Source organism: Epargyreus clarus, unplaced genomic scaffold (assembly GCF_041222505.1).
Source record: "Epargyreus clarus isolate Ecla_fem2 unplaced genomic scaffold, WU_Ecla_fem_2.2 ptg000026l, whole genome shotgun sequence".
Taxonomy (NCBI): domain Eukaryota; kingdom Metazoa; phylum Arthropoda; class Insecta; order Lepidoptera; family Hesperiidae; genus Epargyreus; species Epargyreus clarus.
This window is the reverse complement of record NW_027332233.1, coordinates 13,563,785-13,591,238: the sequence shown is the minus strand read 5'-3', so window position 1 is coordinate 13,591,238 and position 27,454 is coordinate 13,563,785. Positions and strand designations below refer to the sequence as shown.

General features: G+C 37.1%; 2 protein-coding genes across 3 annotated transcripts; both read left to right on the top strand.

The window, feature by feature from the left end:
• The first annotated feature begins 5,936 nt into the window (after positions 1-5,936).
• Positions 5,937-18,332, top strand: LOC140753240 (digestive cysteine proteinase 3-like). 2 transcript variants are annotated; one of them, XM_073087721.1, is made up of 14 exons: positions 5,937-6,178; positions 6,719-6,827; positions 13,496-13,601; positions 14,271-14,394; positions 14,502-14,634; positions 14,839-14,951; positions 15,350-15,470; positions 15,573-15,653; positions 15,939-16,168; positions 16,325-16,451; positions 16,834-16,939; positions 17,109-17,198; positions 17,622-17,716; positions 18,013-18,138. In XM_073087721.1, coding segments are annotated over exons 1-14 (1,494 nt in total). In that variant the 5' UTR covers positions 5,937-6,120; the 3' UTR covers positions 18,014-18,138. The 2 variants fall into 2 exon arrangements, with proteins under 2 accessions (XP_072943822.1, XP_072943821.1); XM_073087720.1 differs by having other exon boundaries at positions 5,938-6,178; positions 17,996-18,332.
• A 2,357-nt stretch (positions 18,333-20,689) lies between these two features.
• On the top strand, positions 20,690-27,251 carry LOC140753241 (cathepsin L-like proteinase). The gene is made up of 14 exons (XM_073087722.1): positions 20,690-20,840; positions 21,400-21,508; positions 22,066-22,171; positions 22,655-22,778; positions 23,057-23,183; positions 23,806-23,918; positions 24,159-24,279; positions 24,390-24,470; positions 24,706-24,935; positions 25,166-25,292; positions 25,837-25,942; positions 26,160-26,249; positions 26,485-26,579; positions 26,912-27,251. Exons 1-14 carry the CDS (start codon positions 20,783-20,785, stop codon positions 27,090-27,092), a joined length of 1,668 nt encoding a protein of 555 aa, XP_072943823.1. The 5' UTR covers positions 20,690-20,782; the 3' UTR covers positions 27,093-27,251.
• The last annotated feature ends 203 nt before the right edge of the window (positions 27,252-27,454 follow it).

Genomic DNA, 27,454 nt, shown 5'->3' with positions numbered 1-27,454 from the left:
ATAACGAAATTGGGGATTCAGTTTAGGGATGCAACGATATATCGAAAATTCGATATTATTGACTTTAAAATATGGATTTTCAACCCAATATGGATTTGTCTATACCACATTACCATGTCAAAATACAATTGAAATAATTATCAATATCAGAAAATACTATATATCATTTTTTGTAGATAAATACACTTAGGTCATCGAAATAATTGTTTAAAATATCATCTTTAATTTTTAAAATAAAACGTTCTTCTATTGATCAATATGTGAGGAAAGTGAAATGAATTTTGGATATAATCCATACTTCGATGTGTCAGGATTTTGATATAAACAACTATACCTATTTGTAGCGATAAAATCACTTGACACCCCTACTTCGGTCTCGTAATAAAAAGATACAATGGAACGGTCAATGTGTCTCGTGCCACGATTTTTGTTGTCAGTCCGACCAAGAGTTTTTTGTCGTACCCAAGCATTTTTTGAGTTTGTCGAAATCACGTAGCTTGATTTACAATGTGATGGAATGGGCGCTCCGGTGGACTTATTTTTTATTTTTTAATCGTCTTTCATCAGTTTAAATTACGTTATTGTATACGAAGTCGTGATGTTAAATGAACAAAGTACCTACCTACATTATTTTTACTTTAAAATATCATCAATAGTATTTGAAAAGTCTAGAATTAAAATTATTCCAAATATAGAATTTTATCAAAATCAAACAAATTTAATGAATAGTACTGAATAATGAATTTCACTTTAATGAGGATTTAAGTATGTATTCCAAAATATATTTAAATTTTATTTAATGAAACCTGTTTTTAATGTATTTAGCATATTCATATTAATCAGAGAAATTTGTTTGAAACCACTCAACATTTTTTGCAAACCATTCACGGATATTTGCAGAAAATAACATCCAAATAATAATTCGAAAGTAAAGTGAAAACCACGCAAACTTCTAAGTATTTTGCAAGTTTTCATATCACTAATCCTATTATCCAGAAGTGTTAGGATCTAAATGGGTAAGTTATACTCAACTCGAAGTTTCGTGGAAAGCCTAATTTGAAAACGAGAAGTGGAACTAAACTTGGTCTGGCTAGTCGGACTAGCATGAAGATGGGAATCGGATAATTTTCTACCGTTATAAACCAGTGAAAGAATTTGGTTTTATATCTTGTAATTATTATCGCCGCCATGAATTATATTAGTGATTTATAAAGGAACATCAAAGTCTTTAAATATTTGTATTATATTTCCTTTTCTGAGAGGACACCAGTGCCCAGCAGAGGAACATTAATGGGTTGATGATGATGATTTCCTTTAAATAATAAAATTTATACCTACCAAAAAGTTAACCTACCTACCTTTTTTTTTTTGATTACGAGGGGGAAACCTTCAAAAGGTACCCGACGATGTGTCTATGTACTAGAAGTTGTCAAATTTAGATCAGTAACCGAAAAAATGTCAAATATATTACAAATAGCGGCCGTAGAACGTATTTAAGAACCACGAGAGCTAATTAATAAACTAGAAAACGTTACATTGAATGCTACTAAACCAAAGTTCACGATAAGTAATTTTATGTATCCGCGCACTTGTTCCGTAGTGAAAACGCACGACCGTTTCCCTCGAATCGAGATGAAATTTGCATTTGCGTGCCAAGTCGCCGCCTGATTTAAATGGACCATACCTTGTTTTATAGATGTGGTGATACTAGATAGACCTTAACATTGCCATGCAATTTCGTATTTAAAGCCTGTATATAGTCATCATATGTTAAAATTAGTTTTAATCTGTCCTAAATGTCTTGTCTTTTTAAGGCCCTAAGTATTTTTAAATTCTCAAAGAAAATGAAGCTTCATTGCTGTAATTTATATGATTATTGTAATTGATATCAACATTATGTGTTTTAATTTAAATTAGATTTACCTATTTGACACGAAAAATTTCAACTAACTGTTTTTACGAGAGAAACAAATAAATTAAGAGCATAGAGTATGGAACTATAGACCTAATGGATGTGCCATTAGATTTTACACCGTTGAAAAATCGTAAAATTTTACGCCATGTCATGGTAATAGATAGCTACTGTTATTCCTTCATAATATATAGACGTAGTTGTCAATATTTTATAATAAGTTATAGTTAGGTGATAAGTTAATTTAATTCTAAAAAGTTTAGAAACTTTAATTCTTCAAAGGATATGTACTATTTCCATATTATTATACTAATCAAGCTATTTCGAAAATAATTTTAAAACCTTATTTGTTTTCAAAAATATTATTGTAGCTGCACATTTATAATTATTACCAATTGTTACATTAAACTTTAACTTTCCAAACAAACATTTAGGCCTTTATTAGGCCTAACAAATCACTTTAAGTTATATTAAAGTTTGTCAGATTAAACGTACGTAATACCGCGTAACACTATGTATGGGCAGTAAGTTATCAAACGTATAGGTTGGAATAATAATACTCATTTGTATAAATTGTTTAATTTCAGATTAAGTTACTGCCCCCTGCGGGGAAGAGTAATTTACTGTTTATTTGAAAATAAATTCAATCTTCGAATATTATCACGTTACTTACATTTAAATTCAAAAACCATGAATAGTTAATCGAATCGTAGGTTCTCATTTAGAGAAAATGATCTCCGAGCCAAGTAAGAAGTGAAATCACATTTACGTTTAGAGAGCAGCAAATTCAATGCAAGCACATTGCGTGGAGATGCATTACCATTTCTGAAGACTAATGCACTTTACTAATAATTAATCGTAGTCTATTTTGTATAACACAGTTTAAAATGGGACAATTTAAATCGAACTTTAGTAGACAAAAGTTGGTTACGATCGCGTTAAGCTGGATTATAATTATTACCAATGGGCGTAATAGCAAACTTATAGATAAGGTGAAGCTGAAAACAATTAAGAGACAGGATTGTTATTAAGGGAACGATAGAATCTATCCCATAAGTAGTAAAGTAGTACTGCTAACGATAAATCTCATAAGTTATGCAGCACTGCTGTTCTGATTTAATAGTTATATTAATAAAACGTAACCTTTTACTTGACCTTTCAATTCCAATATCAGAACGTCCATAGATCGAGCGAGGTTGTACCACCGCCACACCTATTTCTATTGTGAAGTAGTACTTACGTTTCAATGGAATAGTGTGGATGGCGGCTGACTACGTAGTACGAGGCGATCGCATACGAGGCGACCATTTTAGTCCTCGGGAGTTTCGACGCATTGATGATCAGCTACAGATGGATCTGTTGGTTACTGATTTCCATGGGCGGCAGTACCCACTTACCCTCAGACTGCATCCTCGTTTGCAACCTTTCCTCAAATCATTTATGTCAGTTTCTAAGCATTTATAGTCTAACATACAAATCCCAGTTAAAGAGCATCTCCACTTAAGTATTCAAATTGAATTAATTAGGCACATACGAAAATGTATTAGTGAACGAGTTTTAAAACCGCAGCTGCGAATCTGATGTCAGCGGGCTTTAATTAAAATCTCCATCAATTACCGGATCGGCTTAATTAATTTTGTAGACTGTCTCAAGAACAACGCTTAAGTACATGACTATGCATGGTACTGCTAATATTAGTACATCTGTTGGTACTGTTGCTATTCATAATTATATCACTTCTGCAGGTGTGCAAAAAGCAGTGATAGGCTAGTAGTTAAGAAACTCGGCCTCTTGATCGAGGAGTCCAACATTTAAGTTATCAAAGGTATGTGAAGTCTATCAATTCGCACTTGGCCAGCGCGGTGGATAATAGCCTAATCGTTCTCATTCTGACAGGGGACTTGTGTCTATCGCGCTGGGAAACTACGTATTGGTAGACCTCAGACACCTTTGAGAACTGCTTGTTTTAAAGATCTCTTAGGTAGACAGGTTTCCTCGCGACGTTTATTTTCACCATTTGGGGTAGCAAGCCAGTGGTAAATAATTTCTAATACACACATAACTTCGAAAAATCAGAGATGCAGGCGTGCCTGGGATTTGAACCTTGGACCCTCCATCGAGTGACTTAGTTACAACCACTAAGCTATCACAGCTTTTTAGTAGTCCATGTAATGCGAGGTAATTCAAACAAGGTCTATGAACTCGGCCGCGGGCGAAAGTAATCTACATGTAGCTATTATCTTTTAAACGGACTTGAGCTTTCGTTTTAATTGCTTCCTAAGGCACTATGGGTCACCTTTTACGGCACTAGCAGACTAGTTACTTTTGAAATCAGGGTTTTGACGATTGCATCTACCTGAGTTCGTCCACACATGCGACGCTACCCCTGAGGACTAAGCTGAAATGCCTCTGAAAAGTATATTTCCCTTACCACATCCTTCAAAATAAATCACAGCAGCGCAAAACACTGCTATTATTATGTAGAAATAGGTGTGGCGGCAGTGCCGCCGGAGTCAAAACACAAAGGGTTTTACCATCTTCCAATACCTCTACTCTACCTAGGCTCTACCTGTACAGATACGTAGCCACTCCTGAAGACTATGAGGCCGCCTGATATACATATGAAGACCGCCTCATATATATATATAAATCAGTCCTTGGCCCTTAAAGAATCATAATAATACTTATTTAAATTAACTACATATTTAATTATAATAATAATGTAAAAATATAGACCCATAAGAGACGTACGCTCGTTCCAAAGTACAGTCAACTGCAGATGAATATGTATGTCACTATTTCGCATAGCTTTTCTAAATAGAAAAGATTTTTTAATAAAATTATTAAGAAATAATTAGATAATTTTTACCCGTTATCGCAGAAAAAGGTATTGCCATGCGATGAATACACTAAACATATAATTATATTTATATGTTATTCGTTATACGATTATTTCGCGATGTCGCAACTGATTGACGGTTATATTTTTTGTTATTACTACAAAAAAATATATGTAATTAGCAAACGAGAATAAGTTGCCAACCACGCAATTTTCATTTTACTCTCCCCTACCAGTTTTCAAAATAGGACATAGTACTTAGCAGTGTTCTTCCATGAAGGGTTTTGCCGCATTTATTTACTGCTGCTACTTCCGGAGCTGATTGTACACATACCTATTATTGTAATCTGTAATGAAATGTAGATAACTCACCTCATTATACTTTAATTTCATTTAAAAGATTAAATAAAGCTGATTAAATTTAATGAGATCATTTAGACTTTTTCATTTTAGGATTGATTTTTTTTTTAATAATCCTGCGATAAGGTTAATATAATGTGGACATTATTTACTTGATTTTGTCTCACGAAGAACTTAAGAGTTTCGTGATGAGAAATATTGGTAATGAAACTATATCTACAAAGTAATTATCCACGAATCTTGTATAAGGACCAAAATAAAAAGGGCTTTACTGTCGATGCTTCAAAATGCTGCCTACTATAGTTATGAAGTTGGTAAAACCCAACCTTATGAAACTTAGCATGTTTATAAGGCATCGACGCTTCATCTATACTAATATATAAAGGGAAAACTTTGTTTGTTTGTTTGATTGTAATGAATAAGCTCAAAAACTACTGAACCGACTTTAAAAATTCTTTCACCATTCAAATTCAAATTCAAATTCAAATCTCATTTATTCAAAATTGATTCATATAGAATACTTTTTGAAAGTCAACAAACTACCACCGCTTCGGAAGATATTTCGCTATGGAGAAGAAGCGGCGCAAGAAACTCCATACGTGTGCATATTTGCATCTTTTAAAGGTTAAATAATATACAATTTTACATAGAGGTACATATAATTAATTTTTGATGTTGGAGCTGGAGTTGTCATTTGTCATTCGAAAGCTACATTATCCACGAGTAACATAGGCTATATTTTATATGAAATATATTTGGTAAATAGATTTTGAGGCGGTACTAAGTTTGCCGGGTCAGCTAGTCTTTAATATAGAGTTAACAAACTTCAATACATATATAAGTACTTTCCTGTTATGAACAGCATGTCCATACTACTCCAAAAAATCCAATATATTATTCACAATTGATTAAAAATCCCAGATATGATATGACTTCACATATAAAAGGCCAGTCATCCCGTAGTTTCTAACAGCATTATTTCGACGCTCGGTTAGGGAACATAGGAATAATGTATCTTATATGGTTATTTTCTTGTGTCCTGTTGGTCGCTGTGTCCGGAAATGCAGGTAAGTTTCATTTTAAAATAAAAATCATATTTTTTATGATGGTACGTGTACGTCTTCAGTATTTTTTTATAATATTGAAGTTTTAAGGTAGTAGAACCCTTTCTGGTTCGACTCCGTCGGCATCACCGTCACACCTATTTCTGCCTATTAACAGTAGTGCTAAACACTGCTGTTTTATGGTGTGGAAAGGGAGTCATACCTTTCCGAGACGTTCCAGCTTAGTCCTCAGGGGTAGCGGCGCATCTGTGGCCGACCTCAGTTAGTAATATCTAATCCTTCCTGGGATTGATTACAGATGTCCAGTAGCCACTTACCATCTGCATGCTCGTCTGCTACTCCTATATTATGAAAAAATGAGCACGTACTTCAACTGATGGAAAGTGGTCACTGCCACCCCTGAATATTTGTATTCTATACCAAACAGGCCATCTGCCCGCCGTTTTGGCTGCATGACTTCCTAAAGAATGAAACACACTAAAAACCTTACCTTCCATATTCGAATAATAAATTCTTGTTCATTTAAATTATTCTTTATTTTAGTGCCTAAGGACGAAAAAGACCTGCCTGATTTAAAATGGCCCATGAAATACACAATCAAGGCTGAAAAAATGTCTCTCACGGCGGGATGGGTAGACGACATCGTATACTGGTTAGTAAAAATGCTTGTTAAAATCCTATACACACATAATTATGGTTAATATTCCCATAATATAACATATAAAAATGTCGGAGAAGTCATCAACATCAGATATGACTGACATCTGAAGTGGGATAACCATCGGATTGTCCCACTGTCTGCCGGCCAGAGAATCAGACCGACTAAGAAAATCAATTTGACTACCTGATGTTGGAATATAAAATCGGAATGTTTGCAAGCACTAACACACTCTGCGTTTGAACGCCAGACCGAGCAGCCCCGCCTGCTCGCGCTCTAGTGTTTCCTAACCCAGAATTTTCTCTGGCCTTTCGGCCGGTTCTCGCCTACTCGATTTTATCGATAGCGGTCCGTGCTTTGTTTATTGCCAATTTATTGGGAATAAACAAAACTCACGTCCCGACGCGTTTGAGTTGGTGGATACCTAACGGTGCCAACGAAACCAGCTAGCGTTGACCCGGTGCGCTTCTCAGACCTCTCGGCCTGAGAGAAACCGGCAGACCCGATCCCACTGCACTTGGGCTATCCCAAGGGTGACGGTAGCAGTTACTTTCCCTTAGGGGTAATTGCATTTCCCTCCCCCTCCCCGTTAGCTCCCTGCCTCGGCAGGGAGGCATCCCTGGCTACCATGGCCTACATGGTAACTGATAGGTTTTTCGAGGCTCTGTCCTCTCTACTGACCAAGAAGCTAAACATCCCCTTCGACGCTGTCGAACTCCGCTCCCTTTGCGAGCCCTTAAAGTCCGTAACGGATCCCCTGTCCGTTACCGATTCACCCGCATCCCCTGATGCCACCCTGAGACACGAGATGGACTATGACGCCATCTCGCTAAAACGCCCCGCCTCCTTCGACGAATCGTCGGAGAACACCCTCATTTCCGCCGCCTCCTCCGACGACGACCAGGGTTTCACCCCTGTCAAGTCGAAGAAGACAAAGAAACGTCCAGTCAAACGCGTCGCTAAGGCGACAAGTGAGACTTCTTCCGAGGCCTCTATTGAAGCCACCCCAGCCCCAGCGGCCCCCGCTCTGGCCCCCGTGCCAAAAGCCTCCACTCTGGCCCCCGTGCCAAAAGCCTCCACCGAGCCCCAGAGCTCAACCCCCGCGGCTAAGCCCCCCAAGCCAGCCACGCGCTGCGAACCGACACTTGCCAAGTGCAAACCGCCTCCACACATTTTCTTCAGGGATAAGTCGAAATGGTCCGACTTCTCCAAAACCCTAGTGGAACGAAAAATCCACTACACTAATGCACATAACCTTCGCGACTCTATTCGCGTATCATGCCCCACCACCGAGGACTTCAGGAGCCTCATTAGGCTCCTAACTCACTTACAACTCCCGTACCACACGTACGCACTGGAAGAGGACCGCAAAATCAAAGCGGTCCTTAGGGGTCTCCCCTATGAACTTCCCACCGACGACATCCAAACGGATCTCGTCAACCAAGGTTTCCCCGTGGAAGGTGTACACAAGCTGTACAACCGCAACGGGATTAAATACCCACTAGCCCTGGCCATACTGTCCAAGAACCCGTCCTCCAAGGACATCTTCAAAGAGAAGGAGCTCACAATCTGTGGCCTTTCTCAAATCAAGGTGGAACCACCTAACAAGCGTGGTTACCCTGCCCAGTGCCACCGCTGCCAGCTTTACGGCCATGCAGCGGCGAACTGCACTGCCCCCCCAAGGTGCGTCAAGTGCCTCGAACCCCACGCCACACGGGAGTGCAAGAGAACTCGTGAAGACGAGTCCCCTCCTGCCTGCGTGTTGTGCACCACTTCCGGACACCCGGCTAACTACCGTGGTTGCCCGAAAGCCCCCCGTCCCGCTCAAAAGAAGGTTGCCAAAAAGCAGCCCTCCAAAGTAGGCCCACCTCCGGTCAATTCGACCAATTTCCCGCGGCTAGGGGCCTCCAAAACCCCAACCGCTCCCATGAGTTGGAGGAAAGTCGCTTCCGCGACCGCCCCACCAACCCCGGCCCCTAAGGCCACTCCCACTCCCCGTCCCACCCAAGATGCATCGGTAAGGGAACATATCATGTTCCTTGTCGACTGCGTTAAGGGCGTGGACCTCGACGAGATCAAACTCGTCTCCCAGAAGATGCGTAACGTCAGCCAGGCGGAACGCATCGCTATCTACTCCGAACACTTAGCGTTGTTCAAATCTATCCAATGAGTAACGTTCATACTCAACCCCTTCGTCCCGGTCGTCAAAAACCTAAAGGCGTCTCGCTTTACTCCTTCAATGCACGAGGTCTAAAGCCTTGCATTCCCGAACTCAAAGAGTTCGTCCGCAACAGGGATATCGACCTGTTGCTTGTTCAGGAAACCTTCCTCAAGCCCTCCCTTAAAGGCGTAAGTCTCCCCTCTTACGCGCTTGTACGTAATGACAGAGCCGACGACCGTCGCGGCGGAGGCACTGCCATCTACTACAAGAGATCCTTCCATTGCACCCCTCTGGAAACACCCAAGCTCACCAATATGGAAGCCACCGTATGCAAATTAGGCATGACAGGACACCCGTCCCTGATCATAGCCTCAATTTATCTGCCCGCCCATAAAGCCCCTCTCCAAAGCGACTTGGAGGCCCTCCTCTCGCTCGGAGACTCTGTCGTACTATTTGGAGATTTCAATTGTAAACATACCGTTTGGAACAGTCGTCTGACTAATACCAACGGTAATAAACTCCTAACCATTTCCCGCGCACTGGACTTTGATATCTTCTCTCCAATAGCGCCAACCCACTACCCCGATCGGGAAGACCAAGAACCCGACGTGCTGGATTTCGCCCTACTCAAAGGCGTCGCGCTCAATACAAGAGCGATCGAAACATTGGACGATCTGGGCTCAGACCATCGTCCAGTCTCTCTCCAGTTAGGTCCCTATGATCCAACTCCCCATACTTCCTCGAAAACCTTCACCAACTGGGAAGGGTACGAGAAATCTCTCACCTCGGCCATAGAGGCCCCCGATTCACCGTATGCTATTCCCCCAGGCTACCTTGTTAGCACGGACAAAATAGACAGTTCGGTCAACTCACTCACCCAGCTAGCTCAGACTTCGCTTCATGACAACGCGAAGGTGGTAGAGGTCCCGAACCGCAAACTACCTCGCGAGGTCAGGAAGCTAATCCAAACTAAGAACGCAGCCCTCAGATGGGCCGCTAAGTATCCCACCCCTGTCCTTAGGAGGCGCGCTAACGCCCTCCAAAGGAAAGTCAGATCCCGGCTAGCCGAACTGAGGGACTCCAACTGGAACTCTCTCATGGAGGATATCCAACCTTCTCATGAGGCATTCTACAAAATCACTAGACGATTTCGTACCGAAGCCTTTTCTAGCACTCCCCCTCTCACGCGTCCCGACGGCAGCATAGCCTTCGAGGACGCCGAGAAGGCCGAATGCTTCGCAGATAGCATCGCTGCGCAGTGCTCCCCCAGCACTCAACCGTGCGACCCTATCCACATTAACAAGGTGGAGGAGGAGGTCCTTAAAAAGATCTCTCTCCCTGTCACCTCTGCTCCCATTAAAATCACTACAGACGAGGTCCGGACCGTCATCCGCGTTTTGAAACCTCGCAAAGCCCCAGGTTCGGATGGTATCTCCAACCTGGCGCTTCAACACTTCCCCGAGCAGGTACTGACCCTTCTGGTCATTATCTTCAATGCCTGCCTCGACCTCAGCTTCTTTCCAACAGCCTGGAAGACAGCAACTGTTATCGGTATTCCCAAGCCTGGGAAACCGAAACATATTCCCTCCAACCACCGCCCCATTAGCCTCCTCAATGCAATGGGCAAGGTTTTCGAACGGGTGATCCTCGTTCACATAAGAGGGCACCTCTTCCCAATAGATGCTCCCCCACTCATCATTCCTCACCAATTTGGCTTTCGCCACCAGCACTCGTGCCCCCAACAAGTCCACCGCATTGTCGAGTACATCACAAGCGGGTTTTATCCAAGACGTAACAAGACACTAGCAGTCTTCTTCGACGTCGCCAAGGCTTTTGACAAAGTCTGGCATGGAGGACTGGTATACAAGCTATACCAATCTGGTCTTCCTGATCGCCTAGTCCGCATCGTGGCTTCCTACCTTCAGGACAGAACCTTCCGCTACAGGCACGAAGGTATCCTCTCTTCACCACGCCCCATAACAGCCGGAGTCCCTCAAGGCTCAGTGCTCGCTTCCACATTATTCATATCGTACTCCAACGATATTCCTATCCCCAAAAATGGGGTGCAGCTATCACTCTTCGCCGATGACACCGCTCTTTACATCCAAGGGCAAAAGGAGTCATCTGTCCTCGCCAAACTCCAACGCTCGGTCAACGAGTTAGGAGATTGGTTTAGGAAATGGCGCATCGAAGTCAATGCGGAGAAAAGCTCCGCAATGCGCTTCGACCACAAACGCAGGCGCTTAAACAACCTGCCCTCCGTCAAATTACTTGGGGCCCCCATTCCATGGAGGCCCACAGTAAAATACCTAGGAGTTACCCTTGACCCGGGCCTCACCTTTAGACCCCACGTCTCTAAGGTCACCCATACCGCCCGCTCTTACATGAGCCGCCTCAACGCCATGATTGGCAGACACAGCAAGTTGTCAGCCAGGAATAAGCGAACGCTGTATAAGGTTTGCATTCGACCGGTATTAACATACGCCTCTCCAGTCTTCGCTCACGCGAATCCCACCATCCTAGACAAACTCCAGGTCATACAAAATCTTTTTTGTCGTCGGGCACTTAATGCCCCCTGGTATGTCAGGAACGCTGACCTCCACCGCGACCTGGAGCTCGCTCCAATACAACAAGTCCTTAGACAATTCTCTGAAGCGTTCTTCGACCGCTCAGAAAATCATTCCAACCCCTTAATCAAGGGTGCAGCGGACTATGCTGCCCCTCTTCCTACCCGCTACAATTGCCGTCGGCCAAGAAATATCTTGACCGACGCTCCTAACAAACTCTCCACCGATGTGGAGAATCTTCTGGCCGCCCACAGGGGCGTACAACTCTCCATAGAGAATCGTCTTCCCGACGATTCTAGTCTTATTCACGATACGTTGACACCTTCAGTGTCATCTATCCAGCGGTCGCTCTCTAGGGAGCGCCGCTAGCGCCTCTCGTTCCGCAACGAGAGGTCGCTATCCGATGTCGGCTGTACGGTCCCCTTGGACGAATGCCTTTAAAGGAGTTTTTTAGTGGGATGGTCCTCCCTTCAGGAGGACCTTTCATTCAGCCCCACACGACGCAGGCACCGGCCGTCGCGGCCTGTAAGTGCTTGGATGCATTTTTTACTCCTCCCTCTCCGTAGAGGGTCAGCCCTTTTTCCACCTACATCTGGGCGCCAAAAAAAAAAAAAAAAGCAAGCACTAAGATCACTCAAGTCGAGTAATAAAATGCCCGATTTAACTTAATCAGGAACAACGTATGCTGGACACCCGTGCTTGGATACCCATTGTGGACATAAGCATGGCGGACGATCATAGGAACATGATGATTCTGACGATGATGATGGTAATCCATGAGAAAGATTCAACATGATTACTTTACACGAATGACGATATTGAAGATACTAAATATTAAACACTTATACATTTCGACTACTGAAGTACCGCCTAATAAATGTTCAATCCAAAGTTCAAACCAAGCCCACACACGAGCCTACGTCTTTTTTCAAGTTATGTCGAATTTAATTATGTCTTGATTTAATAAACTAAAGATAACCCTTTATGTTTTTTTTTTTTTTTTTTTTTTTTTTGATGTAAATATTCTAAATTTATTTATTTACTATTTACAAACTATAAATCTATATACAATATATACAAAAAATATAATTTAAACCAAAAAAGAAATATTAAAACTTAAGGAAATGTAACCCTAAATGAAACCCTTTATGTTAAGGATGCTTCATTTAACTTTTTGACAGATACAAGTAATTTTACATCACTCAATAATAATGAGCAATATAGATATTCCCTTGACATTTGAAAAAAAGCAGAAACAAATATTAGTTTGAGCAAACTATATGTATTTTGAATTTGACTACACTTTATTGTTATGCTATTCGCTCTATGTTACTGATAGTTTGCATGTTGCATTGAGTAAGCGTTGTTGAAGCGCGATTGCGTGGGCTACGCTGACAAAAGCTAGTGCTTAAGTAACGCTGACTAAGCTTGGGCTATTGGAGGTAATGCCTATCGATGGATATCGCGCGTGTTTGAGATAGTTAAGCATTATTGTGATGCCTAACGCTGGGGAAGCGTTAGTGCTTGAGGTGTATAGCTTAAGAATTATTATTTTATTGAAAAGTATAATGATTAAAGATAAGATAAAAAAATCTTGTTATATTGTGCGAATCTGTGAACATTTCAAATTCAAACAATTGAAATTGCAAATGCACAAAAACTGAAGTATAATGTGATGACCCATATATATTATTTCAATAATCCGCCACATCTAATTGCCCTCTTAATGCAGATCCGTTGCTCCCGCCGACATGTATAGGTATATTTATTACGATAAAGGTCGTTTTGAATTTGACATTTACCCGTTATATAAAATGATATTATAAGCACGTAACTTCAAAAAATCAAAGGTGTCTAGGATTTAAACTCTTTTACATGATGAGAATTAAATCACGACCCTGAAACGCGTAAGCTAAATGTTGTTTAATCCACAGGCGGACTACACAGAACTCTAGAGTAGACTACAATAAAGGAGCAGTCAAAAAGTATAATGTAAAACCACGCTGGAAGAGTGCGTTTCACTTTGGAGTGAAATATATGGTAAATATTTTTATGAAATAGAAATAATGCAGGAGTGAAAAGCTGCTAATATTGGCATGCCTATTTCTTACGAACATATATTATAAACTAGTTTTTTCCCGCGGCTTCGCCCGCGTTTAAAAGAAAAAAATATGACATACTACGTACATACATAAAACTGAAAATTCGTACCTTCATTGGAATGACAGTGGCGCCATCTGACGAAAATTATTCGTGCCAACTCTGAAACCTTGGTGGGCTCATGGACATCAACTTTGCTAAAGATCATCACTTGATCAAATGCAAAGTTTACGATTCAATCCTTACTAATATCGATTAAAATAATCGTTTTTTTGGTTCCAAAAGATCGATTCTCCGATTAATCGATCTTAGATCGCCATCCCTAGTTCCCGTGAGGTCTCAGACTATCTTTGTACAAAATTTCATTAAAATCGGTTCAGTGGTTTAGGCGTGAAGAAGAGACAATCAGACAGACAGACAGACAGAGTTACTTTCGGATTTATAATATTAGTAAGGATTTCTATTGAAATAAGAGACCAACGTGAACAATATACAATGGAAAACCTCATTTCAGAATTATTTATTTAGTGTCTAATAGTAGTTACGCAACTAGTAGAACTGTAGTTGCAGAGATTGCATTGAATAAGATTCTTGAATATATTTTTATAGATACACCCGGAATCCAGAGATGAAGAATCAATTATCTTCGTGTGCGAACGAACAAATGGAACCAATGTCTCCCAGATTGGTCTTGAAAGTATTTTGCCCGACGAGGATTTATTTGAAAGAGTTGGTAAGGATAGCTCCCGTTTTCGCATAACAAAAACAATAACAGTACTTCATTATTATAAGTAATTATAATAAAACATATCCATTACAATTAAATTCTATTATACTCAGGAACCGAGTATTTAGACAAGAAAGCAGTTGAAAAATTCTCATATAACATAGTAATTACGAGTATGACGGCGGATATCAGAAAAACATTGTGGGCATCATATAATCATTCAACTACGTCCTGGATCCCCGTCAAGTAAGTAGACCCATTATCTTAATATTATGTATATAGTATGTTTGATCCTTAATATTTTTAATTTACATGTATACTCAAGTGACTTCCTCACGGCAATGAGGATAAGTGAATATTCACAATTCAAAAAACGGAAATTAATTTGAAAAACGCCCACTATTTTAATACTAAAGAATACTATGTATATATGTATATGTATTTGTACAGGTACGAATATATAAAGTACGACACATGGCTGGGTATGTTAAAAGAACATTATGTTTTGAATTTCTACAATTATGCGACAGATTTTGAGGATGATGTATTCAATATTGATCAATGTAAGTTTTTTATTAATTTAATTTACATGATGATATTTTTATTACTTGATTCAAATGTATTCAAATGTATTTAAATGTGCATACAATTGTAAATTGGACTGATTTTCACAAAGCTTTTGAAACAAAACGATAATGTGATACATTTAAATTTACTAGTAATGTTTTTTTTATTAACTGACACGCCAAACTACTTACCTGATAAAAAGTAGTCAACGTCATCTCTAATAAACCATTGCCAGCCTTAAAATAGCTTAATTCTATTTTTAAGGAACTGCATATCATATCCCGTTCCGAGACCCCGTAGGAAACTCATTTTACACATTCTACCTCATTAATGACACTTTCAAATTAATCGAAATAGATAGAAATAGATACAGTTGAATTGACTTTGATTACAGACGAGTGCAAAGATACAAAACAGCCTGATGAGATGGTAAAGTTACATAAACATCCTGCTGAAAAACGTATTCAGAATGTTGATCCTGAAAATAACGATCACGTGAATCATGTCTTTAATGCGTAAGGAGATTTTAGATAAGTCTTTACTTCATTTATTAAAAAAAATGTTCAAGATGACCTTTTTATTTATTAATATTTATATTTGTGATTATATATTTCTAGATTTAAGAAAAATCACAATAAAAATTACAAAGACGAAAGTGAACATGAAATGCGAAAAAAGATTTTCCATGACAGACTGAGGTAAAGTCGCAAATATTTTAATATTAACCAGCCGTTAAGGTTTAACTACTCATTTAACCAATTCATTTAATTTTAATTCTACCTTCTGCCACCGAGCGCTAAAATTCACACAATGCTCAAAGATAATTACATTATTATCATATCATACTCGGTAAGGCGTCGGAAAGCAAGAATATTTTTGCTGTTCAGCATAGCCTAACTGCATGTACTCAAAAATAGTAAATTAGATAACTAAACAAAGAATGCACCACCAGCTAATATTTTTAATTTTAAAATTTCTTTCAGACTTGTACTTGAAAATAACCGAAACAATACTAGATATAAGCTAGCCATTAATAAGTTTGCTGATCGTACCCCAGAAGAGATGAAAAGATACACAGGGTTGATTCAGCAAAACCGAAGAGAATCTGCAACCCACCCATTTCCTTATACTACAAGTGAAATAGAAGGCTTAGCAAACGATTTACCAAAGAATTTTGATTTAAGAGACTTGGGAATCATTACTCCAGTTAAAGGTTAATTTACTATAGTTATAATCTTTTCGATTTGATTTCATTTGAACTATTAATGAATGATGGAAATAAAGATCGGCGGCTCGATTTAGACTTCCAGAAATGTATATACAGTGTATGAATGTATATAGATTGGTACACATTATATCTTTGTTTTAGCCCAAGAGGATTGTAGTTCTTCCTGGACTTTTGGCACTACGGCAGCAGTAGAAGGAGCAGTAGCTCGTAAAAATGGCGGCAGATTGTACAGACTGGCTAATCAAGCGTTGATTGACTGTGCTTGGGGGTACGTAATCGGCAACCCAACTTCCAGATTTTTCACTTGCCTCAGCTGCAGTGTTGCATGTATGTAAAAAGCTTTATCTGCTACAAAATTAGAATCAAAGTTGGAATAACTTTAATTTCAAATCTCTTCAAAAATATTAAATTCAATGTCAAGAAGAGTTTACCCATATAGTCTTATACCCATATAGTCATATAGTCTTAGCAACTTACTTTTTTCTGTAGATTTTCTAATAAAAGTTTAAATATCTTTCTGTTATTCTTATTAAGTATTTTTGGTAAAGATAGTTTAGAATAATGTTGCTAATATCTAATATTGTAATATCTATATCTAATATTGCTAGTATCTTTATAAAGCTATATATTATGCCACTGTTCTGTTTAAGATTCGGAGTTTTCGGCTGCAAGGGAGGCAATGATATAGGCGCTTACCGTTGGATGATGCAGTATGGGCTTCCTACCGAAGAAGAATATGGACCTTACGCGCACGAGGTAACATAATCAATGTGAATATGTTTAGTATGCTTGTACAATTTCAGGTTTGTTGTATCCATCATAGGTGAAGGTGATCCGTGTCCACATAAACATATCATCAATGAAAAAAATATATAATGAGATAAATAATACGTTATTTTTAATTTTCTATTAAATTATATTTCAGGATGGTCTCTGCCACATTAAAAATATGACTATGACTTACCCGATTCTGGGTTTCACAAATGTAACTCCTTATAGTGCTAAGGCTTTAAAGGTATTTGAATTTATTTCTATATTATATATATATTACTATAATAAAATTATTATAATTTGCCGTATTTATATAGTGCTGGTAGAACCCTTTGTGGTTCGACTCCGGCGGCACCACCGCCACACCTATTTCTGCCTTATAACAGCAGTGTTAAGCGCTGCTGTGTTCTGGTTTGAAGGGTGTGGTAAGGGAGACATACTTATCCGAGCCGTTCCAGCTTAGTCCTCAGGAGGAGCGGCGCATCTGTGGCCGACCTCAGGTAGGAATATCTAATCCTATCTGGGGTTGATTACAGATGTCCATGGGCGGCAGTAGTCACTTACCATCAGGTGGACTGCATGCTCGTCTGCTACTCCTATATTATAAAAAAATGAAAATATTTAATGAGTTTATAAAATGCATCATCATTACAAAATTCCATTACAGGTGGCGTTAGTTAACCACGGACCGGTGTCAGCGTCCATTCACGCATCGACCTCTCTTCAATTGTATGAAAGCGGAATATTCTATGATGTACAATGGTAAGCTCTATAACAATTATTATCGACCCGTTTCAGTCACTTGGGTCTGCTCTCACAGTAATAAGGTTTAGGTCCTAACACACAACCCTGGTCAAGTGCCACATGTTTTTAATTTTTTTTTATTTAAGAACTGTCAATCATCTTGGATATCATTAAAGCATGTAATAATTAATTTATATTACGAATTATATCTAGCTCTCGAGCTCTAGAACGTACTAGGAATCGAATACAAAAGATTCTTCCAATATAAAATTAATTAATACATTTTCTCTCCTCTAGTAATCAGACTTTCTTAGACCAGGAAGTGACCGTGGTGGGCTACGGAGAACGGGACGGTGAGGAATATTGGATCATTAAGAACTCGTGGGGTCAGACCTGGGGTGTGGATGGGTACTTGCACATCTCGACACGAGACAACAACTGCGGCGTTACCACTGAACCGACCTATGTTATAATTTAACCAAAGTAAGACAAGATTTTAAAATATATCGTTTAAACGGTACAATCGGCGACGAGGCTATGAAAATGGATTGAATTATTTTTATTATAATTAGCAATATTTCAGATGCACGTGGGATTCTTTATAATTTTTACGCTAATAAAGTGTGTTCATTAATCTTTTAAATTTATTTCAATCCTTTTTGAGTACACTTACTTACTATTTCAATTAATATGCATTTAAATGCACACATATTTCACTCCTACATCAGTGCATGTAATGGTTTTATACACATAAACATAACTGAACACTGATCTTTACGCTTCAAATGTAGGTGAACAATATGAAAATATTTATTTCGCTTCTTGAGTCTGATACAACATTTGGTCAATATTTCGCATATCTTTTCTATTGTATTAAAAATAATAAATATTTTTTACCCGTTATCGTAAAAAAGACGTCGCGATGCGATGAATACACAAGGAATATAGGTATATTTATATGTTTAACGATTATTTCGCGATGTCGCGACTGATTGACGGTAGTATTTTTATTATTATTATTACAAAAAATATTCTATATAATTCTGCCGCATTTATTAACTGCTACTACTTCTGGAGCTGACTGTACATACCTATTATCAATTACACAAATATGCGGTTTTAATCTGCAACGAAATGTAGATAACTCACCTCATTATATATTAATTTAATTTAAAAGATTATATAAAGCTGATTAAATTTAATGAGATCATTTAGACTTTTTCATTTTAGGATTGAATTAATTGTTGAAATGATCCTGCGACAAGGTTTATATAATGTGGACATTTTTTACAGGAGCTTGTTTCACGACAAAACTTAAGAGTTTCGTCATTAGATACATTGCTAATGAAAACAATGACCAAACTTTATCTACAAAGTAAATATTCATGAATCATATGTAAGGACCAAAAAAGGGCTTTATCGTATTTAAACGCATATAATATAATAAGTACCACGTTTCAATTATTTCATAATATTTTTTTTTTCATATTTTACTTTTATAAAATTGATTAAGTATCAATAAAACTAAGTTTAATCAAACTACCTTATTACGAGTAGTTATTAGTCATATTAATATCTACTTATACATTACACTCGTATGCTTTATTTACTCCGTACAACGTTCGAAGAAAGAGTTAAACTAGCAAGATAAGCCCAAGAATTAAATACGGGATAAAAAATGAGACATTAAAAAAAAAATTAACAAAAAATACAACCGACTTCTATGTCACTACAAAGTAAAAAATAATTGAAATAAATGTTGGTTTAGTATATATTTGTGAAGTCGGCGCTCAATATATTTAGTTGGATAACGATGTAAACAGCGTGTCTAATATGAGCGCCGACTTCAGAAATATGTACTAAACCAACATTTATTTCAATTATTTTTTACTTTGTAGTGACATAGAAGTCGGTTGTATTTTTTATTAAATTTTTTTTTTCACCCTTTTTAGTGATGACATACTAACATTTATATTAATACAATATAAAATTGTAAAAACGTGATCATGAATGAAGGTAAGGTCTGAATTTACATTGATTGGAACCGCCCGCTCGCAGGGCGCTGCCGCGCCCTGCTCGCTTAGTTTTATAATATCTAATATGTTCCAACCTAACCTAACTAAATAGTCAATGATGAATTGGCTTTGCAATTTCATTAGAACCTACACCAAATATCTTCAAACACAACTCAGTTATTCCCATCGGTTGAGGAGTTACATATTTTGTATCCGAGCCACATTATTATCAGACCCTCAAATAGTCAATGATGAACTGGCTTTGCAATTTCATTAGAACCTACACCAAATATCTTCAAAAACAACTCAATTATTCCCATCGGTTGAGGAGTTACATATTTTGTCTCCGAGCCACATTATCAGACCCTTAAATAGTCAATGATTAATTGGCTTTGTAATTTCATTAGAACCTACACCAAATATCTTTAAACAAAACTCAATTATACCCATCGGTTGAGGAGTTACATATTTTGTCTCCAGAACCCACTCTGATCCTCATCATATTTAAATGGGACCAACTTGTAGCAATTGTCCACACACGAAATTAAAGGCATTAAAATAGGTTCATAAACGGCGAAGTTATGGCTGTTATATTTACATGGGTGGAGGAGTTCCCCTCATTTTCTGCAGAACCCATGGATGGATCCTAACCATATTTAAATGGGACCAATTTCCAGCTCGACCCTACATAATAAAAAAAGAATTATTAAAATCGGTCCACTAACGGCGGAGTAATTCGTGTACTAAAAAAAAAAAAAAAGATACCGGCCGAATTGATAACCACCTCCTTTTTGAAGTCGGTTAAAAATACATAATGTCTATTTATACCATAATGTGACAATACTAGGCTTCTTGGGTAAATTAATATAAATATAGAATTAATATATACATTCGCACTTGTATATATTAATTTCCCGTTATGAACGGCATATCCACACTACACCAATGAATTCCGATATTTTTTTACAAATGATTAAAAATCCCTGATATTACTTCACATATAAAAGGCCAGTCATCCCGTAGTTTCTAACAGCATTATTTCGACGGTCGGTTAGGGAACATAGGAATAATGTATCTTATATGGTTATTTTCTTGTGTCCTGTTGGTCGCTGTGTCCGGAAATGCGGGTAAGTTTCATTTTAGAATAAAAATAATATTTTTTATGATAATACGTGTACGTTTTTATTATAGTATAATATTTTTTATAATATTAAAGTCGACTTCGGCGGCATCACTGCCACACCTATTTCTGCGTATTCGTTTTCTGCGTAACACAGTAGTGTTAGGTGCTACTGTGTTCTGGTTTGAAGAGTATGGTTAGGAAGACATACTTTTCCGAGGCGTTCCAGCTTAGTGCTCATGCGTAGCGGCGCATCGGTGTGTGGCCGACCTCAGGTAGTAATATATATAATAGTCCTATCTGGGGTTTATTACAAATATCCATGGGCGGCAGTAGCCACTTACCATAAGGTGGACTGCATGCTCGTCTCCTATGTTATATAAAAAAACATATAAGCACGCAGTTCAACTATTGGAAAGTGTTCACTGCGACTCTTGAACATTTGTACCTAACTCTGCTGGCTGCAGGGCTTGCTAAAAATGAGACACTCACATACACTCGAAAAACATTACCTACCGCTTTCTGGTAACAAATACTTGCTCATTAAAATTATACTTTATTTTTAGTGCCTAAAGACGAAGAAGACCTGCCTGATTTAAAATGGCCCAAGAAATACACAGTCAAGGCTGATAAAATGTCTCTCACGGCTGGATGGGTGGAGGACATGGTATACTGGTTAGTAAAAATGCTTGGCAAAATCCTACACGTAAGCTATAACTATGAATAATGTTCCATTAATATAACATATTGTTAGAAATATATTCAAATTATTTAATTATAATTTTATTCTAATTAATTATTTTGTGTTATTTTCATGATGTGTATTTTTATAACAATAAGTGCCCATTTATATAGTCACTGGCTGGAACGATTGTATGAGTTAGCTTATAAAAGAAAAAGAACGTTCTTGAGGTTTGAGTTGTATTTTGCGCGGGAATAATAAAAGTTGTGAATTGGATCAAGAAATGGTTTAATTCAATTAATATTTAAATATCGTATACCTATGTGATACGATATAGGACGTATTGAAAACATTTTTAGCTCCTTTGTCTTTTATAGTAAATAAGTTCTCGTTCAACCTTTTCCTAAATTTGACATTTACCCGTTATACGAAATAATTTATCAATTAGAATTTATTAAAAAAAATCAAAGGTGTCTGGGTTTTAAATTCTTTTACATGGCTGAAGTCATGAGATCAAAACGTTAGTAAACTAAATGTTGATTATCCACAGGCGGACTACGTTGAACTCCAGAGTAGACTACAATAAAGGAGCAGTCAAAAAGTATAGTGCAAAACCACGCAGAAAGAGTGCGTTTCGCTATGGTGTAAAATATATGGTAAATACTTTTTATGAAAGTTAATACTTTTAAGTAGGGATGTGAGTGAGTGAACGACTCAAAGAATTTATTTTTTAAACCTAGATTTTTTCTTCAAAATAAATCGTTATTGTAGTCGAAATTTGTTTTCATTGAGGTCTCGGTTGTCGACAGCTAACTAAAAATAGTCTATTTCTTAAAAACCGATTATAATTATATAAATAAACCGGTTAATAAAAATCTATTGTTAAAATCTTCATTATTTATCACATTTTTAATATTAATTATTTAAATATTTTTTACATTTTAAATTTTAAGACATCACTGCAGCCTTAGATCTATAGTCTATATGTAACAAATTCCCATGAACACATCGGGAAACCTCGTGCAAGCTCAATTACAGTTACAGTTACAGAATCAATTATTTAGTACCTGATAGTTGGTATGGACGCAGTTGCAAAGATTGCACTCAATTGGACAAAATAAAATAAAATATTTTGACAGATACACCCGGAAACCCCTGATGAAGAAACAATTATCTTCGTGTGCAAACGAACAAACGGAACCATTTTCTCCAGGATTGGTCTTGAACATATTTTGCCCGACGAGGATTCATTTGAAAGAGTTGGTAAGAAAAGCTTACCTTATCGTATTTTGAAAACAACAATAGTACATAAATGGAGCTCTTATAATATCTAAAATATTAGAAATAAATAGTTATAACAATAAGAAATATTTTACTGCTTGTATTTTCACATCAACTTTGAGCACTGAGTTTGCATTATAATTATAGTACCCATACCAAATCTAGAAGTTTTCCATAAAAATGGTAACATAAAGTAAAATGATATTGTAATCACATCATAACGAAAAACATTTATTACAATTGAATTATATTACACTCAGGGACCGAATACTTGAACGAGAACAAAGTTGAAAAATTCTCTTATAACACAGTAGACCAGAGTACGGACGTCAGACAAACATTGTGGGCATCATATATTCATGCAACTAAGTCATGGATTCCTGTCAAGTAAGAAATACACTTATGTTTTGGAGAAATTAGTGTTTGATCCTTAAAATTTGTAATGACACACTATGTAACGTCATCAACGTGATGAGGATAGGTAAATGATGGTCATTCAAATACCATAAATTAGTGCCACAGACGCTCGTTAGTAAGTTATATAAACAATTTACATATTTTTTTAACACAAAGGATCGGACCTGATAATTTCTAATTGGCAGAAATTGTGAAAATTTGATTGATTTGATTTGGTGGGCAAAATTTGGACAGATAAATTATTTATTAATAACCGGCATAAGTATAAAATTGTACGACTACAGTCAGCTCCAAAAGTAGATAATCAGATTAAGGTCTCAAAAATACCTACACGCCCAAGCATTCATAAACAGCTAAACACAACTAGCATCATAATTAGATGAGCGTCGTAAAGTTTCAAAAGTAGATAGACACTACAGTGTCAAAAGTAGCTGAAGAGTGAAATCAGTGTGTATGAACGTTTTGGTGCAGGTATTTTTGGGAATTTGATCTGCTCATCTACTAATGAACCTGACTGTACATAGCTAACGTAAAATCGGTAAAGTTAACATGTAGAAGTAAGTGTGTGGAACCTACAATATTTTTTGTACAGGTACGAAAAGATAGAGTTCGACACATGGCTCGATTTGTTAAATAAACATGATGTTTGGAATTTCTACAATTATGAGACAGATTTTGACGACGATGTTTTCAATGTGGATAAATGTAAGTATTTTCGTTTTTTTAGTTTATATGACGAAATTTTTATTTACGACTGCATAGAATATAACTGCAAATTCGGCTGATTTTTAAAAATCTTTTGCAAAAAAAAAATAGCTTGTTTCTTCTTTTACCCCATATCGTTGTAGGACACTGGAGGAAGTTCATTTTAGATATTCTGCCTCAATACTGACACTTTCAAATTAAATTAAATAATAGATACAGTGGAATTGTCTTTGATTACAGACGAGTGCGAAGATACAAAACAGCCTGATGAGATGGTAAAGTTACATAAACATCCTGCCGATAAACATATTCGAAATGTTGATCCTGAAAATAAAGATCACGTCAATCATGTCTTTAATGCGTAAGTAATGCGTAGTAATGCGTAGATAACTTTTTATTTCATTTATTAATAAACATCGTATAATAAGTACTTTTAAATTATCACTATCTACGTGGCTACTTTATTTTTAGATTCAAGAAAAATCACAAGAAAATTTACAAAGACGAAAGTGAACACGAAATGCGAAAAAAGATTTTCCATGACAGACTCAGGTAAAGACTCAAATAGTTTGATACTAACCAGTCCTTAACCTTTAACTAATTGCCTAGCCAATTCACCAAAATTTAGTTCTACCTTCTGCCACCAAAGGCTGAAATCAACACATTACTCACCGATAATACATTACCAGAAATACGCAGAATGGCTTCGAAAAGCAAACAAATTTACTGCCTAAATAAGGTATGCACCAGCACCGCCAAATCTTTTTAATTTTAAAATTTGTTTCAGACTTGTACTTGAAAATAACCGAAAAAATACTGGATATAAGCTAGCCATTAATAAATTTGCTGATCGCACCCCGGAAGAGATGAAGAGATACACAGGGCTGATTCAGCAAAGCCACAGAGAATCTGACACCCATCCATTTCCTTATACTAAAAGTGAAGTAGAAGACTTGGCAAACAATTTACCAAAGAACTTTGATTTACGGGACTTAGGAATCATTACTCCAGTTAGAGGTTAATTGACTTTATGTATTTGTATATAAAATTCCAATTATTAATAACAAGATTTCTTTAAATAGTAATAATCGTAACATAAGGTATAGGTATATTATTTTCGATTTGAATGAATTTTAACTATTAATGAATGATGGAAATAAAGAGCGGTGGCTCAATTTAGACTTCCAGAAATGAAAATACACTGTATGCATGTATTTAGATTGTTACACATTATATCTTCGTTTTAGACCAAGAGGAGTGTGGTTCTTGCTGGACTTTTGGCACGACGGCAGCAGTAGAAGGAGCATTAGCTCGTAAAAATGGCGGTAGATTGTATAGACTAGCTAATCAAGCGTTGATAGACTGTGCTTGGGGGTGAGTAGAGGGCAACCCAGTTTCTAGATTTTTCACTTGCAGCTTAACGTGTATGTAAAAATCTTTATCTGCTACAGAATTAGAATAACTTTACCTTTATATCTTGTGCCACTCGCTTTCACTTTCGATCTTTGTTACGATTTATTCGATAAACATAAAATCAGTAAAGGGACCTAAAATAAGGTATCATTCATGTACAACGTCCCCACAAATTGTCTCCGCCCTCTCCTATCCTAGTCACACTTTATATAATTATGTATACTCTCCCGTCCTATAGTAACGTTATACATTAGTAAAATTAGCAGTGTTATCGAAATGGTTGAGCAAATTATTTCAAATCTCTTCAAAAATATTAAATTCAATGTCAAGAAGCTTTCACTAAGTCTTAGCAAGATGCTTTTTTCTGTAGACTTTGTAATAAAATGTTTAGACATATTTCTGTTAATCTTATTAAGTGTATATTTTGGTAAAGATAGTTTAACTGTGAATAATTTTGCTAATGAGTAATTATAAAACTGTTAATTATGCTACTGTTCTGCTTAAGATTCGGAGTTTCCGGCTGCGACGGCGGCTTTGATATTGCCGCTTACCGTTGGATGATGGAATATGGACTTCCTACTGAAGAAGAATATGGACCTTATGCTAACAGGGTAACAGTATCTAAAATATTAAAGTATACGCGTACAATGCTTAGGCTTATTGTATATATGTCTATATTTCTATACCATAGTGCCTATGGTATATATATGGTATGGTATGGTATATAAGTGACGGTGATCAGGATCTACATAAAAGCATTTTAAACAAAATAAATAAAATTACTTAAATATAAGCTTATTTTAAACTTTATTGTAATTTTTTTTTCAGGAGGGTTTCTGCCACATCGAAAATATGACTAGGACTTACCCGATTTTGGGTTTCACTAATGTAACTCCATTTAGTGCTAAGGCTTTAAAGGTATTTTAATTTATTTTCAAGTTAATTATATTCATTAATGTGTCGTATTATTGAATATTTTTTGATACATTTTATAGTTACATCACTCTTTAAGTACCATTTTTATGAAAATATATTTTTTTATTATTTTATAAATTACATTGCAATAAAGTATCTTGACTAAATTCGGTAATGCCACAAACTGCATTATTGTTCTGTGCACCCGAAATTAAAATTATGTAAAATCCGATAACAGGTGGCGCTAGTGAACCATGGGCCGCTGTCAGTGTCCATTCACGTGACGGACTCTCTTTCTTTATATAAAGGCGGAATATTCTATGATATTGAATGGTAAGCTTTATAACAGTTATTAATTATTGTCAAACCATTTGCGACTGCTACTTGGCACAGACCAGACCAATCGAGTCTCCTCACGTAGAAACAAAAGCCCTAAATCTTAGCCCAAGTCGCTGGCCAAGTGCGGATTCACACGCGTTTGAGAACTTTTTTCCAGCTTTTAATAATTAATTTCTAACATTTTAATAATATCATTTAGAAATATCAGGAATCCTAGGATATGTTCGGAATACAGACTTGTCTTAAATCTAACGATGTCGCCTTCGGACTCAAATTACATAGGATCCTACTACCTTTTAAGTAATTGTACATTTTCTCTCTTCTAGTACCCCGACTTCGTTAAACCATGAGGTGACGGTGGTAGGCTACGGAGAACGGGACGGTGACGAATACTGGATCATTAAGAACTCGTGGGGTCAGACCTGGGGTGTGGATGGGTACTTGCACATCTCGACACGGGACAACAACTGCGGCGTTACCACTGAACCAACCTATGCTATATTTTAACCAAACTAAGATAAGATTTTACGATATCACCGAGATACCAATACAAGCGGCGACGAGGCTATGAAAATGGATTGAATTACTTTTTATTAATTAGCAATATTTCAGATGCACGTGGGATTCTATATAATTTATTTACGCTAATAAAATGTGTTAACTAGCCTTTTGACTTTATTTCAATCTTTTTTGTTGACATTTACTTTTTTCTATTAAGGCTTATTTAAATACACACATAATTATGTTCTACATCAGTGTTTGCAATCGTTTATACATATAAAATATCTGACCTACTCTAATTCTATATGGTTACTTAAATTACTGATATTAAAGGCCGTATGGTATAAAACTTCATTTAAGAAAGTTCT